The sequence below is a fragment of the Equus caballus genome, chromosome 22, assembly GCF_041296265.1.
Source record: "Equus caballus isolate H_3958 breed thoroughbred chromosome 22, TB-T2T, whole genome shotgun sequence".
In the NCBI taxonomy this organism is placed as follows: Eukaryota; Metazoa; Chordata; class Mammalia; order Perissodactyla; family Equidae; genus Equus; species Equus caballus.
Genome location: NC_091705.1, coordinates 46,979,991 through 46,999,005, shown reverse-complemented (window position 1 = coordinate 46,999,005; position 19,015 = coordinate 46,979,991). Strand labels below are relative to the sequence as shown.

General features: G+C 53.1%; 1 protein-coding gene across 2 annotated transcripts in view; it reads right to left on the bottom strand.

The window, feature by feature from the left end:
- PHACTR3 (phosphatase and actin regulator 3) overlaps window positions 1–19,015 on the bottom strand; it is a 244,159-nt gene that overhangs the window by 206,090 nt on the left and 19,054 nt on the right. Inside the window, exon 1 of one of the 2 annotated variants that reach the window (XM_005604830.4) lies at window positions 17,038–17,872. The exons of the other annotated variant lie outside the window; for it this stretch is intronic. Within the exon in view, the coding sequence (XP_005604887.1) occupies window positions 17,038–17,155 (118 nt within the window). The 5' untranslated portion in view covers window positions 17,156–17,872. Of the gene's footprint in view, window positions 1–17,037; window positions 17,873–19,015 lie in introns of those variants that run through there. 2 annotated transcript variants of the gene reach the window in all.

The following is a 19,015-nucleotide window of genomic DNA, read 5'->3' as shown; positions in this document are numbered from 1 at the left end:
ACTCGGGAGGGCTCGCCTGCTCCACGTGGTGAGGGCTCGTTCGCCCATGCAGCTGCGTGAGCTGGAAGCATCCAGGACGGCTGCGCTCACAGGTCCAGCAGCCAGTGCCAGCTGTCACTGCCAGCTGGGGCACCCCAGCTCTGCCACAGCAAGTGGCCCAAACCGCTTCCCAGGGCATCGAGAGGGCTCAAACAGGCCATGGGGCTTTTCCGTCTAGGCCCAGATGTCACCCTGCATCACTTCTGTGGCATTCCCCTGGTCAAAGCAAGTCGCAGGGGATGCAAGTGGGCAGGAGACAGCCTCCCCGTCCTGAGGGGAGAAGTGGCAAAGTCACAATGCAAAAGGGCGGCAGGGGTCAGAGGTCATGGGTCACGGTTGTGGCCACTTTGGAAACAACTTGAACAGCATTGTTGTCCCCTGTTTACGAGGGGGAGGGTACTGAGAGGGCAAGTAACTCACTTGGGGTCACATAGCCTCAGGACTTGAAGCCACAATCTAACCCAGCATCCCCCCTCTGACCCAGCCCTCCTGGAGGTCAAGCTCTGCCTCTGACACAGCCACCTGTGTGGCCAGCACAGGTCACTTAGCCTCGCTCCATGGGGACAGGGAACTCTGTGCTCGGCAGCAAGCACTGTGCCTACACTGTGAGTGGGTGGAAGGCAGATGGCTGGCTGGATGGTCAGGGTCCCAAGACAGGGGAGAGTCTGGGTGACACTTAAAGTCACTCCGAGGCCCTTGAACCTGACTGAGGAAAAGCACGGAGCCTCCGATGTGTACGCCGATGCAATTTATTTCTCTCCAGTCCAAGTGCCCGGCTTGTATTCCCAATTCCTACTGGCACCCCCCTTGACTGTCTCCTAAGACTGAACTCTTCCCCTCCCCGCAGCTGGGCTCTCCTCCCATCCTCCCCATCCACGTTGCACACCTGTGTGTGTCCTCATTTCCTCCTTCCCCCGGTCCCCACTCCCAGTGCACATCCTGTGCATCCCTCCCCCATCGACCCCTCCCCATTACTTCTTCCACCCTCTGGTCTATCTTCTCTCTCTCAGGTAACTACACCAACCTCCCTCCCCCACATACCACCCATTTGTCCCCAAAGCAGCAGCAGGGTGATCTTCCCCAGTCCCAGATGGATTGGCCACCCTTCCTCATACACCTTCAGCAGCTCCCCACTGCTCATAGGATAAACACCAAAATCCTCAGTGAGGTCTTCAACACTCTGCCTGGGCTGGCCCCTCCAATCTCCCCATCCCCAGCCACCAGCCGTCTGGCCATGCTCAACACAATGTCCCCTCCCACCACAGGGCCACTGCACATGCTGTTCCCTCTACCGGGAACAGTGACTGCCTTCACCACCCCCACAATACTTCAACTGCTTCATCCCTACTTACCTTTCAAATGTCATAGCTACATCTCCAAGACACAGTTTCAAGAGGAGAAAGCAAGGTAGAGAACAGAGGGGGAAGTGTGCTTCCTTTTGAGTTAAAAACTAAAGAGGAAGGATACAATGCACGGACATTCTCTGAAAGCATATACAAGCAGCTCATCGGTGGCTGCCTCCAGGAAGGGAGGCTGGGAGCACAGGCTGAGAGGCTGTTTTCACTAACAATAAAGACAGTCAACATTCACTGAACGCACACTGGGCCACAGGCTCTTGACAGATCGTATCATCTAATCCTGACCCTAACCACATGGTGCGGATACTATTATTGTGTACCCATTTTACAGATGAGGAAACTGAGGTCCAAAGAAGAGAAACAGACAGCTGGCAAGTAATAGAACAGACTCCACCCCAGGCCTGATTACACTGAGCCAATGCACCCGACTCTACTCCACCCCAACTCCTGCCAGCACAGAATTTTCTCAACATGTACAGGCACTGCTTTTCCAATTTAAAAAAATCTGCTTATTTTTAAAAAGAACAATGGCCCCCACCTTCCACAAAAGCATTTATTCTCCCTTTCCTGCCTCTATTTCCAAATGGGGGATTACTTTTGAAGGCTACCCTCATACGGAAAACACGGTTCTAAGTGTTTGCGGAAGATTTGTTTTGGTTGAAGCCGCTGTAAAATTAGAACTCATGCAGAAGGCCTCCTCAAAATAAACTTAACAATGGGGTTACATATGAGCCCAAGCATTCTCCGCCAACAGGATCAGCTCAGACTTCTCTAGATGGCAGTTCCTGGCTTCCAGGAGAAAGTACACCTCCTGGAGGTGCCAGGAACGCCCAGCTCCTGGCCAGGGACGGCTCTGGATGTATGGGCACCCTCCTCCCCCTGGGACTGGCACCCAGCTCAGCTCACGAGACATCTCTGACCTCTGATCATCCCAGGGCTGGAGGGGCAAGGAGCATAGGAGGGCTTTCTGTGTGCAGTGAGATGGGCAACCATGCTGGAGCAATCTCTGAGGTCTCCCAGCAAACACGGAGCATTGCCCTCCACACTCAGGGTGAGCTCCTCACCAGACTCGCCACCCAGCGCCCAGTGAACCAGCAGAAGGGTGCCGTTCCACGGAGGGTGCGCTTCCTACTCTACTCGCTGACATTCACAGGGCATGCGCCCGGAGGCAAGCTACAGGTAACTGACATTTAGCCACATGTGCCTCATCAGAGCCTCCCCACCACCCCAGGAGGTAGGAACTATCACTGCCCCCAGTCTACAGAGGAGAAGACTGAGGCACTGTTTGATGGAGGGACTTGCCAAGATCAGTCAAGTGCAATCAGCAGGGCCAGGGTTCAAGTATGGCAGGAAGGCCAGCTCCTAGGCACCCAGGCGCACTAGCTCCAGAAGCCTGCAGGAGGGACGACGTGCCATGGCCCCTGACCTGCGTCCCTTCCAGCCTGCAGCCTTTATAAAAGACGAGGAGAAGTTATAGCAGTGTGCACATACACACGCACCCATGTACACACATGTACATGCGCATGCACACACACATACGCACACGTGCATGCACATGCACAATGACTCATTCCCCAATGACTTTTGAAAAAAATAAGCACAAAAAGCTATAACGAAGGTTATCACCTAAAAGACAGATGGAGAAGATGACCTTAAAAGAGCTGCTGGCGAATCTTAGACACTGTGCCTCCCCCATTAGCTGCCTCTTCCTTTTAGGAAGGAGGAGGAGCATGGAGGAGGCGGGGAGGAGACAGGAAGAAGAGGGTGAAGGGAGGAGGACAAAGGGTAAGAGGGAAAGGGGGGAGGGAGGGGAGTGAGCAGGGGAAGGAAGAGAGGGAGCCAGACTTAAGGCCCCAAGTGATTCTATAAAGGAGACCTCGTTGCTCCATCCTCCGGGCCACCCACTGTCTTTTCCACTCAGCACACAGTGTAGGTGCTCACCTGGCCCCTGACCTCGGGGTGCACAGGTCTACGCTCAGTATCACTACACCTCTGGAGTACCAGGCACCGAGGCAGGGCGCTGGACCAGGCAAGCTAGTGCTTGCCTAGGGAAAGGCCACAATGAGAAATACACGAAGGGTTTCTAGACGGCAGTGAAGACAGTCCCACAGATCCCTCATCACGGGCCACAGCGATGCTTATACTAACGAGAGAGAGAGAAACAGGCGGCACGTGGCATGTGCCCCAACCAGGATCCCAGCACCGATGCTGGGACAATCCCCAAGCCACCTGAGGGTGACAGAGGCTGCAGAGGGGTGGCCTCACCAATCCCTGGAGTGTGGCCTGACTCTGGACTTCCTTCCATAGGAGAGATCAGGAGCCTGCTCCCTGGGAAAGTGGCATCTGTGTGCAGCTGGGGTCCCTCACCTACAAACACGCTCACAAGGGTCGGCAAACACCAGGAGGAGTAGGCGTGGAACCCGAGAGCTCTCTACAGGCCCTGGGCGCTGCCTCTCACTCCCTCCCTCACACCCATACACACACACACACACACACACACACGCACGCACATACACATGCATGCACATGCACACACAAAGGCACACACGCATGCCCCTCTCTCCAGGCTTCCCACTGCTTCTGTCTGGTGCAGACAAGCTCCCCCTCTGCCCAGGAGGCCCCGCCTGGCTGGCTCCCGGCCCTTCCCCAGCCCCACCCCGCCACACCCCACTCCCCATCCCTCTCTCCTCCACTTGTCCAGCCACAGGCTGACTTTGGTTCCTTGAACTCCCCCAAGCTCCCTCTCACCTCCTGGCCGTGACACAGGCCACTCTTTCCACCCAGCTCACCTTTCCTTTCCCACTTGGGCTGGTTCACTCCAAGATACCTTTTGGCTCTCATCTCAAGTGACACTGTTCTGGACACCTTCCATCAGCTCCCCAGCTCCCAAGCCCCCTTCTAAACACCTCACAGCCCCAGGGCAGCCCTCACCCCAGCGTGATAGGCATTCGCCTGGGGAATAACATGGTCCAAGCTCATCCCACCAAACTACTCCATGGCGATGGGGCAATGTCTCTGCTCGGTGTTGTCCCTCTGCCTGGCATCATGCCAGGCCTAAAAGAAGGCATCAATTTGCTGGAGGGGAGAGGGATGAGGGGAGGGAGGAAGAGAAGAAGCACACCGGCGGTGAGCTGCAGGCATCCTCTCCCATCTTTCCTGTGACTCTGCTCTTTTCCACCCAGGCTCTTGGCTCTTGGTGGGGAGAGGCCACATAACACCCCCTCTTTCCAGTCACCCCCGTGAAATGTTAACTGGACCTCCAGGTGCTAATGGGACAGATGACCTTACAGCCTCCTGGCCAAAGAGTTCACCAAGCAAGACGCGACCATCCGCTCCGCCCAGGGTCAGAAAAAAGAAACAGAAAAAAAAAAGGATGATTGGAAGCTATATTTTCCTCTGAAAGAACAGCTGCTCCCTGCTAAGATCCTCCTAGAATAAACTGTTATTAGTTAATTTAAAAAACTGTACAGAGACCAATTATTAACAAATTTGTAGGCCTATTTTTAGCAACGCATATTACTGATAAGTTGTGCTCTGAGCTACTGACCTTTCTGCTCATTTGCTCCAGGAATTTCCTCAGGGTGAGACCCTTCACCTGAAGTCAACATGCTTGTTGGTGATGTGGTTTGGGAGATCTTTTCCCTCAATTCTACTTTTCCTCATGGGCACCTGGGGACAGGGATGGGACACGGCTGCTGGGTGTCACAACCACGGACTCAAGATAAAACCAAGGTTCACAGAGCACCTACCGTGAGCTCTGTTCTGGAGCTGAGGACAGAGTGGACAACACAAACCTTCAAAGAAAAACGGTACAAATACACTTCCAAGAAAATGGGGAAGAGATGGAAATATAGTAGAAGAAAGTAATCACATTAAAATGCCAATGCTGTTTGCAAGAACGATCGCAAGGAAGACAAGTTCCACTAGATCCCATGTGGCCCACGCTCCCGCAGACAGCCTGCCCACGCAACCGGGGGCACCAGGCTGTGCTCTGCTCGCTCCAGGTCACACAGGATTAATTGCCCCCCGTTACTTACCCTTCCCACTAAATGAGGTAAAATAATAAATGATCCCTAAATCTTTCGTTACATCACATGAAGGCAGAACTAGCTTCTTGCAAGGATTAAGAGAAAGAAAGAACAGAGTGGAGTGCAGGAGGCTGTTGGCTCTACTAGCCACATGCATGCTCCTTCCTGAGCCCAAAGTCAACGCCAAGGAGCCAGGGGATCACGAGGGTCAACTCAGCACAGTCAGAGCCTCAGGTCCCAGCTCAGACACAGCCTTTGACCTTGACCTTTGACTTGGGCCTGTTACACAACCTTCCCATTCTGGCTTTCCTAGCCCAGCTCCCTGGCTGGGAAGATGGATACAGTGCCCCAGAGGAGCCCCACTGTGCACCAGTGACCCTGTAAGCCAGCCCCAGGGTGTGCAGGGTGGGGTGGGGTGGTGAGAAGGTCCTAAAGGGATGTCCAATACCCCCCGGCGATAGAGACCTCAGGCCAGGAAGGTCCTTCTTTCAACATCATGAGGGCACCAGCAGGAGGCGTGGGCATCTGGGAGCCTCAACACAGCACAGGATCAGAGCTTCCCACTGTCGTCGGCCAACATGTGCAGGACCCTCCAAGAGGCCTTTGGGGGAAGCTTCTCCGTAACAACAGCAAGAGGCCAACACCAGCTCCCGGTTCCCGCGATCCTCCCACGTGCCTTCCAGGCACTGTGCCGAACGTGCTACCAAAATCAACCCACCTAACCCTCACCCCCGCCCTCTTAGGTAGGACTGCTCTGATAATCCTCCTTCTGCAGATGGGGAAACCGAGGCTCAGAGATGGCATGTAGATCTGTCAAAGTCACACAGACTCTGGCAGTCTGGCACCAAAGCATCCAGTACCTGCCAGCTCCCCTCAAGACCTCGTCTGCTGGTCTCACAAGGTCAGGCCCTGCCATGTTAGAGGCGGCAGGAGATCCCAACATGGATCTGACAGGGCCCCTTGTCTCTACGAGCTCACAGTCTGCAGGGAACTAAGCCTGCTGTGAGGATGGGCCCACAGCCCCAATTTTCCACCCCTCCATCCTCCACTCCTCCTGCAACTACGGGGGAACTCGCCTGCTCCTCCCACCAAGGGGCGGAGTGTATTTCCCTCCCCTTGACCTTAAACTTGCCCATGTGCCAACTCTAACAGAATTAGGCAGAAATGCAGGCCTAGACCCTAAGAGGCTCGGTGCATTTCCACCACTGCCATGAGACAAACACTGCTGGAGCCAAGAAGGATGAGGCGCTCGTGGAGAACAGCCGCCCGGCTGAGCCCAGCCTGGATCGTCCACCCTGCCACGCTGCAGACACCCAAGCAGTGAGTGCTCACGCTGCAGATCACTGAGGGCTGCAGGTTGCCTTGCAGCAGCCTGAGACGCCTAGTAGAGAATCAACTGGATACAACACAGAAGGGGACAAATTTGAGCTGTCTGGCACTCATTACACACGCATTCTATCATTTCACTTGTGAAAATGATATGCCCCTAGCAAGACTGTGAGCTTCCCGGATGGGCAACAATCTGTACACCGCCCCCCACCACGCTCCCTGCATATAGCAGTGCTTAAGGTGTCAGTACATAAACAGATAATCAGTGTCAAAGACCAAGATGATAATGCACAACCGCATCTCCCCATTTCTTTGAAACTTACACCACCTTTGTGATTTTTGCCATGCATGTATCTTTTCATGTTTCAGTGTATCACCACCACTACTTTATTAATATTTTAAGCCCATCTTCTTTTGTATGTAAATAAATTTGATTTAAAGGAAGACCATATACTACCACTCTCTTGGGAGAACCTGTAGCCCTGGTCAGACAGGAGTATAAAAGGAGAATAAAGAAAGTGAGCAGGGCCAGGTGCACCCCGGCAGAGCAGCGTCTGGGGGCTGGGACGGTCCTGATGCTGGCAAGCACTCAGGAGCTTTGCACAAAAGACCCTGCTCAAAAATGTGCCAAGGTCAGCAACAACTCGACTCCCATGATTGCAGAAACACAGTCATCCCAGAACCACGTTGCCTGAGACAACGTTTTCCTGCCAAAGGTAAGTGGAAAGATAATTTTTGGCACATCTTCCTGACTTTATTTAAATCCCCTGAGCTAGTGATTACAACAAGGCAAAAATTTTGTCTGCCCATGAATAAAAACTTCTAAGAAGTAATGGAACCAAAAAAGAAGTAATAACAACACAACTGATTAAAAGGGTATTGAGACCACTGGTGACTTTAACAAAGTGTTACATTTAAAACAACTGCATATCAGTGTGTAATAAATATATTTATTGTCATGTAGCCACACCTTCCACCCTCTGCTCAGGTGTTGGCAGATTAATGTCATGCTTGCCGACCAATCAATGTCAAAGTCTACTTATGTCCATTAGATAAGGAGCATTGCCAGGCTACTCATCCAAATGCCTTGCTTTAACAAACAGGGACACCAACCCCAGCCCATTAAAGATGGGACCTTCAACAACTCTGCCAACAGCTGATTCTCTGCCATCACCTTGCCTGACTTTGAATTAATAAACCTTGTCCCAGTGGCCATTCTGGTTAAATGAACTGGGAAATAGAAGGGTATGTCTGTATCTGAGTGTTTATGTGACCGCAGATACATATATGTCTGTCCAATAGATTGCTTGAACCAGGAATGGGATGAAACACGTGTATCTGTGCCATCTAAAGAACAGACGACCTTCCAGTAAGATGCACAATGAGGCCAGAAGGTCAAAGGGGCAGAGAATGAGCAGGGCAGAGAATGGGTGGGGCAAGCCGGTGGGTGGGACAGAGGGGGTGGGGCAGGCTGGAGTGGGTGGGACAGAGAGTGGGCAGGGCACACAGGGTGGGTGGGAATCTAACTCAGGTGCATTCAAACTCCTCTTTCAGCCACCTCTTCATTCATACACGCCCATGGGTGAGGTACTCAGACTCCCTGGCTTTCTGACACTACCTCAAGGATTTAAAGGAAGATGAAATAAAAAGAAGCGTGATGGCCTCGTGTGTTACACAGTTGACAACAAGTACATTTCACTCCAGCCATTGATAATTTCCCCGGCTGTCAGCTCCGTGAGCGCCAGTGACTTTGCCAGTCTTGTTCCCTGGATAAGTATCATTAAATAAAATTGGGATGGGCGTAATGTTCAGGCTTAGATCACACATCTTGGTCCAACCTTTAATTTCTCAGTAAAGAAGTGTCATGAAACATAAAAACTGCTTCAGCCTTCCAGAGATTCTTTCTACATGAGATTTAAAAGCGCAGTCTGCAGGCCACACTCAGCCCCAGACGTGTTTGGTTTAGGTCCTGTGTTTTGTTAGGTTTGTTGTTGTTGTTACTGTTTGCTGGGAAAGATTCGCCCTGAGCTAACGTCTGTTGCCAATCTTCCTCTTTTTTTTTTCCCCTCCCCAAAGCCCCAGTGCATAGTTGTATATTCTAGTTAAAGGTCCTTCTAATTCCTCTTTGTGAGCCACCGCCACAGCATGGCTACTGACAGACACGCAGTGTGGTTCTGCACCTGGACGCCGAAGCCAGGCCACCAAAGGGGAGCACACTGAACTTGAACTACTCGGCCATCAGGGCTGGCTCACGGGTTATTCGTCTTTAAGTTGACATGGCAGGGACTCTGACTGACCACCCAGTAGCCACTCTCATTCTCCCCCTCTTCTGTACTGGCTCTGGTGAGGAGTAGCCACGCACATAGTTAAAACAACCAAAACACACACAAAAGCCCACATTTCCCAACTCCCCCGCAGCTGGCAGTGGCCATTTGACATCCTTCTGGCCAAGGAGGTATAAGTGGATGTCAATGGACGAGGCTCCCAGGAAAGCAGGGTCCTGACTCAGCAGGTGGACGCCCCCGGATCTGTCACTACCCCCGCCTTCCTGCCTACAAAGTGTTCTTGCTGCTGGGGGCGCAGCAGCCATCTTGTAACCAGGAGCTGGCAAGGAGATCACGGAGCCCTCGACCCCGTGACACAGAAGTCGTTTTGCTGTCTACACTCCCAGTGAAAGAAAAACCGCTATCTCATTTTAGCCAGTGCTATTTAGGTGTTCTACCACATGAAGCCAAACCAATCCCTAAATGACAAACTTGCCAATATTTAAAAATCACATTTCACATAAAAATCTGGATTCCAGCCTATCTCTTAAAATAGGATGGTCTGGCTGCCCGGGGCCCACATTGCCACATGGTGGTAACTGGCTCTGTGAAGCAGCCCCGCTCCCTGACTCGCCCATATGCGAGAGTACCGGCCTGTAGACCCTGCAGTGGGGGCCTTGTGTTAAAGGGGTTTATATGCCCTGGAACAGATTCCAGCTCTCAGATCCAACAATAACAAGTCTCAAATCCTCAGACTAGGTGGGTTACGTTCAACTTTTTCCTTTTGCCTTTATTCCTGTGACATTTCACATCCACCCCATAAATGATGCTCTGGTTGAAACACAGGCCAGGGGAGGGGCCCAGAACATTCCCACCCTCCACACCTCACGGCGTGCTGCAGGTGATGTGGCCACTCCACTGGCCTAGTGCAAAGTAGCCCACCTGTGTCTTTCAAGATGGCGCCCTTCCCTAAAAGAGCTCACCAAACTCAGAAAATTGAAATAATCCCCCCAAAAACACACTTTCGAATCCCATTTGAAGACCACCAATGTGCTATCCCATAATAACAGGACGAGAGTCGATAACGTGGAGGAGGTGTGGGGACTCTGGAAGGACGGTGGTCAGGAGAGGGAGGCGGGAAGGGGGCTGGGGAACCGCATCTGAGGATGGACCTGGGGCTGGACAGGCAGGGCGGGTGTCAGGTAGAAACAGTCCTAGAAAAGTGCCGCCTCTGGGAAAGTGGGTGAGGTCAGGAGCCAACGGCAGGGTCAGGAGAGACTGCTGGAGCCAGCCCATCCACACAGCAGGTTGCTGCTGTCCAGGTCACGCAGTCAGAATCAGAACCAGAATCCTCCTCCTCCTCCTCCTCATCCCCACTTCCTGAGAATGGACCCTGAGACACTGAGGGGTGAGGTCCCCCGAGTCCTCACTGGCCCCTGGCCTGGTCAGTAAGTGTTCACCCCCATTTCACAGGTGGAGGAAATGAAGCACAGAGAGGCTGACCAGCTCAACCCTGACACAGAGCCAATTAGAGGCACCGTGGGCTGCCCCTTTTACACTCCCCACTCTCTTCACCACAGGGTCCACTGCCTCCCCGACTTTAACAGAAGATGGAATTATCTCAAGGTGATTAGAGGATGTCTGAGGAGATCTCTGCCTCCTCACAGCTGTGAAACCAACAACCAGCATCTCAAAATGTACCCTCTGTTATAGACAATAGCTCAGTAATCCTCCCCCACCTGAAGGGATGGACAATAACTACCACTCTGTTATATAAAGGAAACGGAGGCTCAGAGAGGTGAGGTGACTTACCCAAGGTCACAGAGCTTATATGTGGCAGAACCAGGACTTGCACCCATCCATCCAGCTCCAAGCAAAGAATCTCTTTGGAGATGTCATTCTCTTAGTCAAAGAGACCCATCTGGCCACGGCCAAGCATGGCACATTTTAGGGTCTGGAGAAGCCCACTGAATCAAACTAAATCAATCTTGTGCAGATAAGAAATGATCTCTGCTTGGGCGTCCTCCCCCAAGAGCATGAGATGATCAGACCGAGGGAAGCCAGAAGCCCTCTAGCAGGAGAGTTCTAAGACCGTGTCAACTGCATTCTGGTGCATCTATTCAATCAACAAACATTCACTGGGGAATAGCTAAGTGCAGCACAGCCAAGAGGACAACAGACAAGACCCTGCCCTCAGTCCAGAGCAGTGCTGCCCAACAGAGCTATCTGAAAGGATGGAACGTTCTAGATCTGCACTATCCAATATGGCAGCCACCAGCCACATGTGGCTATTGGAAATGTGGCTCGTGCAACTGAGGAAAGGAGATTTTTATTTTAATTTATTGAATTTAGGTTTAAATTGCCACAGGTAGCTAATAGCTGCTGCATTGGACAGTGCCACCCAGAAGGAGAGACAGACAATAAGCAAGCCTGCCAAATTAACACGTGAGATCATTTTGAAGACCGACGAGTGAGGCAAAGGAGATGGGCTAACGTGATCAAGACAGCGTGGGGCGAGGAGGGGTAAGCCCTGGGCCCTGACCATGGTGGCTGACCTTCTCATGCCAAACAGCCATGCCTGGCACCTGGGAGGGTCCCAGGGACAAAGCTGTCCCTTGTCACTGCCTTCTGTGTCACATGAGGGTGAGAAGAGGGTTGGGAAGTGAAATTTCACAAGCATCCAATCATTTTCTATAATGAAGGAGCAGTGCTTTCATAATCAGAAAAAACTCTAAGTTTTTAAACTCCATATTTTTTTAAAGCATCCAGCTTTTATTTTTAATAACCCCAAAGAAGCTGACCAGGTAATTCCAGCATAGTTCTGCTGCTAATTAAGCCATGCAGACACTCTGCAAGGGACCAGAAGGAGATCCCCAGAACTCAGGACCTGGACTAAGAGAAAGCTCGAGGGATGAAACTAAGAAGAACCACACTGTCGAGAAAGGAGGCTGGCAGGTCCCTTCATCTCCCATCCCTACCCCGCAGGGCAGAGGCGCCACTGGAGGGTTGAGGCAAAGGACAGACTAGACCAGGTTTACACTTTGGAAAACTTCTCCCTCCTGGGCCTAAAACAAGTGGGTGGGCTCCAGGTGGCCAGCGACTGGCTGGACACAGGGCTGCAGGAGAGGGAGGTGTCAAGAGCGCAGCTCCCGTGATGCAGGTGTGCTGGTGAAAAAGGAGGCAGCAGCCACCGGAGCACATGACACAGCCCTCTGCAGGAAGCAAGGGGCCAGCGTGGGACACCGGAGCCCGGAGAGCAGAGTGGGGATGTGTCTGTGTCCTGTCTGCAGCTCCAGAGGGGAGCGGATGCTCTCAAAGGCTTCTCCCTCTCCAGGAGATACAGCAGAGGTGGACCAGCCCCTGCAGAAAGATGTGACTGTAGGCTCCCCCACATTCACCTCCGAGCCACCCTCTGCTGCAACTGAGCTGTTTTTCCATGGAGGCCCCACCCAGCTGGTAGGAGGGCCAGTTGCCTGGCCAGGCCCAAGCCTCATCAGCCAGACTCTGGCATCTGGTGCTTGGGCCCATTCATTCCACAAATGCTTACTGAAGCCTCCCGCGTGTGCGGGGTCGGTGCTGGGCTCGCGGCCTGGAGGGGGACAGTCCCCAGAGAACGAAAGAGACAAGAATCCCAGGTAGCTATGAACGCCAGGGGCAAATCAGAACGGAGGAGTGGGATCGGGCTGGCTGGGGCCGGAAGCTACTTAACTGGGTGCATGGGAGGGCCTTCAGAGGAGGTAACGTTAGCCTGAGACCTGAAGGACAGAAAGGGGTCAGCAGGACACAGAGGTCTGGAGCTCAGGAGCCAGAGATCAGGCAGGACCCATAGGGACACATAGACACACAGAAGCTGTCAGCAGAAAAACGGAACCCTTGCCTGAGGGCTAGGCTCAGTGGTTCCCCAGGTGTGGTCACCTGACCAGCACTGTTAGCATCACCTGATGACCTGTTAGAACTGCACATTAATGGGACCCACCACAGTCATGCCGAATCAGGAACAAGGCTTCCAGGTGATTCGGATACACACAGGTTTGAGAATGAATAACCTACATCAGCAGTTCTCCAGGGAGACTTTGCCCCCCGGGGACATCTGGCAATGTCTGAAGACATTTTTGAAAGTCTCAACTAGGGGCTGGGGTGCAATGGCATCTAGTGGGTAGATGCCAGGGATCCTGCCAAACACCCTACAATGCACAGGACAGCCCATAGCAGAGAATGAAGATCCCACCACAAATGTCAACGGTGCCAAGGTTCAGAAACCCTGTCCTAGATCAAAGATGCCCCCACCTGCCTGTGCATTAGGCCCTCCTGAGCTGAATCTCTAAAAAGGCAAATCGCAAGGCCCTACGGAAACACTTTAAAAAGCTGTCCCAGGCGACTGTGGCATCTGGGAACCAGGGAGAGAGCTGAGTGGAGAAAGAAGGCAGCAAAGGACAGCATCACAGGACCTCAATGTGATGGACAAGGAGGAGCGAGGGAGCGGAATACGCAGACGGCCAGGAGAGAGCAACGTAGCAAAAGCAAGGGAGGACAGACTGTCAGAAAGGGGGCAGCCAAGGGACAAGATGAGAAGGCTGAGGAGGGGGCAAGGGACTGGACAAGAAGGAGGTCGGCGAGGGACCAAGGCCAGGGCAGGCCCCAGGGCGCAGAGGAGCAGATGGCCTTCCCAAGGCCTGAGAGCGAATAGAGGGAGGGGAGTCAAAACTCCCCATGAGTACGAACTCCTCGGAAGGAGGAGAGATGATGGGAACGCTGCCTTATCCTTTCTAAATTCTAGTTTGGGGAGAAAAACTAACAATGCTGCCAGTATAGAGTAAGGATTTACAGAGAGGAACCTCGTAGGATGCAGACAGAATCATTAATGGAGCAATGATGTAGAGAGAGGGGAAGGGTGGCCCTCGGGGACAATCTTTCATCCCTGCCATGCAGTCCGTGGCCACAGACGTGGCCACTGAGAGATTTAATGCACTAATAAGGCCACAAAAAGATGCTCCAGCTCACCAGCAACCAAGGAGCCACAAATTAACACAATGAGCCACCATTTGTCACCCTCCATGCGGGAGAAAAGCAGATTGATGACTTCAGGTGTTGGCAAGGCTTTGGAGAAAGGGCACTCGCAGATTCTAGAAGCAGTGCCGACTGGTTCATTTTCTAGGAGGGTGCAATACCATAAAAATAAAAAACATGAGTCCCCTGTGACCCGGACATCCCACTAGCTGGGGGCTTTCACACATGAACGCAAGGCGGCTTTGCTGGGGTGATCACTGCTATGTGGCGTATAATGGGCAAAAGCTGGAAACAACACAAATATCTAATAGTTAAATGGTGAGAAACATATTCATTGGAATACTGTGTGGCTATTAAGAGAGAGTGGGGGATGGAGATACACCACGTGGCGAGACCTCCAAGATCCAGTGTTGAGTAGAAACACAAATTGAAGAACCTCACGTGTTGCATCACTCCTGTGCTCTCTTAAATACCTTTTCCCAAGAACATGTAGATATAAACATGGAGGAAAAGGTCCAGGACCTCCACCAAGCTCATCAGAGAGATTACCTCTGGAGAGGGAGAGATGGGCGGTCATGGCTTACCTTTCCAATAATGTTCTGAGATTTTACTAAGAGAACACTGATGCATTCAGAATGTATTTGGGGTGCAAGGGTAAGTGCAACCTTGGGCTATTTTATAAAAATACAGAATCTGGGCAGAAGGAGGTGACTCTTCCACTTGACTTTGCCTAGGGTTAGCCCACGGCTGGAGCACCAGCTTTGCTTTTCAGAAGCAGCTCTTTAGAGAAGCAGGCAGACAAACAAAAAGCACCAAAAGGGAGAGCAAAATGAAGGGCTGGGACTTAGCCTGGCGAAGAAATAGCTCAGGTGGATGTGACAACTGACCCACAACACTGGACTTTCTGAAAGCCTCGAGTAACGGGCAGCATGCAAAGATGGCATCAGGAGACGGGTGGCAGACCCTTTCGAAACATTCGAAAAAGAATTTTAAATAGATCTTTCCAAAGACCACTATGCACTGCATCAAAAAGAGGTGAGGCCCCCATCAAAAGAGGGATGCAAGCACATGCCAAGCCATCCAAGCAAGACTATTACAGAAACTGCTCCCCTAGTCCACCCTTCCGGCTTCAAGTTCCCAGGTTGCTTCCAACTTGAAGATTCTGATTCTCTTTCTGCCAGAACTCCTTTGCTTAACACAAGCCATAAATACTTAATTATCTGATGCTTTTCGGTAAGGTTCTGCCACACACAGAATTATACAGATTGTAGACTCTTCACCCCCCATATCTGCTCTCTGGGTCCCATTTTGACCATTTGAACCAGAGAAGAACTCAGGTGTTTGTCCTCCCGCGGCATAACTTAACCACGGGCATCAAGCCCTTCCACCTCTCTCCCTGGTGGACCAGCACCCGCCACCTGCGAGCTCTCTGTTCCCACCCACAGAGGCATCAACTCACAGACAGCCAAAAAGCTAAATCCTCCATAATTTCCGTTTCAAGTTTGCTTCCTTTTACTGCCAGGGAGACAAAAGGAGCTGGGAAGGATTCTCTCGTGACGAGCCACTCAACTTCCATAATTGGAACAATCATGGATGTGCATCTCCGACACAGAGGAAACCAATCCATCATGGAGTGCTGAAGGCTTAATCCTCGATTTCTAATAAAAGGATTAATTAAAGCCTAAGGGTCTGCTTATGGCAGCCTCTGCTTGAAACTCCAAGGAAATTAACTTGCCCTCCCAAATACAGAAAAGCCAGGGATTTCCTCAGCTGGTACCTTAGTTTGACCAAATGACACAGTGTCAATAATCCTAACAAAGAAATCTTACAAGCCTTGCATGGGCTTATTGTTTAAAATTTCAAATTGGGCCCTGGTGCCCAGAGAGCCGTCTTTAATAGGTCTTTCTTTGCAGCTAGATAGTAAAGCTCCTGTGTGTTCCGGCAAAGTGAAGGAATCCCCCCCACAAAGCCCGCGTGCACCTCAGCCCCAGGGATTATCTTGACTTTGATGCCCACCATTTACAGTGAGCAGGTCCCGGCTCAGGGTCGGTGCATTGAGAGAGAACAGGTCTTCAAAGAAGGTAAGGGCAACTTATTGTCAAAACAGAACCTATGAGGGGGCTGTGCTTCTCTAAGATAGGAAATTGAGTCCTGTGGCTTGATACCAAAACACCAGCTCTGATTCTTTTTTTGAACCCTACATTTCAGACGCTCTGACTTCTCCCTGTGAAATGAAAATTGCCTTCTGGTGGAGAAAGGTTTTAATGATCACTTTGCTTCCTGCGTCTCCATGGTGATAGGGCGAACACGGCCCACCCCCCTCCTGCTTTATTAGGCCTTTCTTCCTCTCTGGAAAGTAATCAATCAAGTCATATAGACGCCTTTGTGATCGGATTTATCACCTAAACAAGCGACGCTGCCGTGGGGTGGGAGGGTGTACCAAGTCCATATAATTTAATGTAATCGGCTCCGCCGTCCTGGCGCACGCCCTTCATCTCCCTGCCGGCAGCTCTGGCGAGCACACCTGTCCCGGGAGGCGGGTGGGGCGCCCAGGTGAGCCAGGCCCCGCCAGACTTGGGCACCCAGAGGAAGCCCCTCTGCGCGGTGGCAGTGGGAGCGCTGCCTTGCCCGGGCGGGGACGCCCAAGCCGGGCCGCTGGGGCCCGGGGGAGGGAGGCAGAGCTCGGAGCCAGTACTGGCAGAGGCGGCCACAGGTCTGTCTTCTCCCAGCTGGTCAGCACCCAAGAAAGGGAAGCCCCTCGGAGGGGACAGCAGAGCCCGCCAGCGGCAAGGAGGGCCGACGCCGAGCGCCTGGCTCTACCCGGGAAATAGGTTCCGTTCCGGACAAAGGGCTCCGCGGCGCCCCAGCCTCGTTATTGGGGATGTGAACTGCGGAGCCTGAGCGCCCGGGTCCTGCCGCGGTCCCCAAATACAGACCCGGGCGCAGAGCAGTGCCGCCTGCCCCTGACCGCCCCCACCCGCCTGGCCGCCCCCGCCCGGCCTCGTTCGTTACCTGGGTTCTCCCCGGCGTCCGCGGAGGAGGTGGCCGAGGAGTCGGTGAGGACGCTGGGGTCACTCTGCGAGCGGCCCCGCGACACGAGGCAGCCGCTCCCGTCCTCGGACGCGGCCATGGGCCCGGCCGGCGCGGGGGCAAGTTGGAGGGAGCCGCGTGGAATCAGAGCATCCGAGGTGGCCAAGGTCACTGGCCAGGGTTCTAGAGGGGACGTCTTTTTAAAAAGGAAAATCCGAAAGGACAGGAAAAGGGAAGGAGCCGGAGGACGCCGCCGGGGCTCCCTCAGGGCGGGGAGACAATAGCCTCGCGGCTGCAGCCAGGCGCATCCCGGCGCGCGCGGCCTCGCTCTGTTATTTATTCGTGTTTATTCCCATTCTTCAGTCTATATTCCAGGAAAAAAAAAAAAGTTGAACCAGGAAATAAAAACTTTTTCTTGTCAGTGTTTATTGCGTGCTTGGGGCAGGGGGTGATGTCCAGGAATTTCTGGGGTCGCTCCCTCCCCCCACCCCACCCCCCACCCCCCCGGAAAAAAAGGAAAAATGAAGAATCTTTGCTCTTGCAATTGCTTTAATCTGAAAGCTGTTCTTGGAGCATCTGTTGGAAAACATTAGGATTCTCCCATCATGCCGCGCGGGAGGAGCATGACGTCACGAGAGAGGGGAGTGAGAGTGAGCGTGGCGATGGGGAGGGTCTCAAACACCTGAGTTGCACGCCACCGTCCAGGGTAGGTGGGGTCTGGATGCTGAGTTATGAACCGCTCACCCCCACCCCAATGGCGCTCCAGAAACAAGAATGCTTCCCGTCCCTCTCTCTTTCTCTCTTCTTCCCCCTCCCCAGCAAGAGGGGAGGAGACCCTGAGGGCGCCTCCCTTGGAGGCAGGGCCGAACCTCCCCAGCAGCTTCAGGCAGCTGGTTTCCCAGCCTTTTCTCTCTTGAGGATATGGAGCCAGTGGGTCCTGCTGCCCCGGCTCCACCGCTGCGCTGGGGGGATGGGGGTGGGGGCGCCAGCACTCTCTAGCTTTACACCCACCCACCCCAGCCCCCTCCCAACTGCCCATCCCTCCTTCCTGCAGGCCTGGGAGGAGAAAGAGAGGAGGGGCACCTGGTGCCTTCCAGGAGACTTCCCCTAAACGCCCTTGATGAAGTTGATGGGGCCAGGCAAAAGAGGTGACACTCCGGAGGGCTGCCACTCACAAAGGTGTCCTCCAAGGTGCTAATGAGCAATTCTCACCATTCTAGATGATGCGGGGGGGGGGGGGGGGGGGGGGGGTGGTGCGCAGGCAACTCCCTCCTCTCCAGCTAAGGCACAGGGACAGAAAGGGTAACAAGAAAAGGAAAGCCCAGTAAAGGGACAAGAGAGACAGGGACAACGGGTGTCTTGCTGTGTCACATAGCCTGAGAAGGTGCCCAGGGGAGGGGACATTTTACCAGACGCGTGGATAGCAGGGCCACAGGGACAGTGGGGAGTGCTCCCAGCCCAGGACTTGCTGTGTGCAGACGTGGTGCAGAAAGCTCTGATGGGCACCATCCTGTCTCAGTCCCTCAAACAACCCCAGGAGGCTGGCACGACTCAGTCTCCACTGCAGATGGTGAAACTGAGGTTGACAGAAGGAGCTTGCCAGGGGTCCCGCAGCTGGCAACAGCAGAGCAGGGACAGGGACCTTCCTGAGGCTGCTCCTAAAGCAGGGCTGGGGCACAGGGGGAGCTCCTGGCAGTGCTGGATGAAACCCAAAAAAGGGCCAAGGACAGAACCGACATGTGGAGAAATAACGTGGATGCTCGTCTACTCGGAGCTTTGGGCTCCATGCAGCAGTCGCCTCCAGAGAAAGCATTCATTCATTCATTCATTCATCCATCCATTCAAAATATGCACAAAGAGCCTAGTGTATGCCAGGCACCAGGCCAGGCATTAGGGATCAACAGTGACAAACGCAGAAACACTGCCCCCCACCATGGGTCTTCCAGGATTAGGGGGGGAG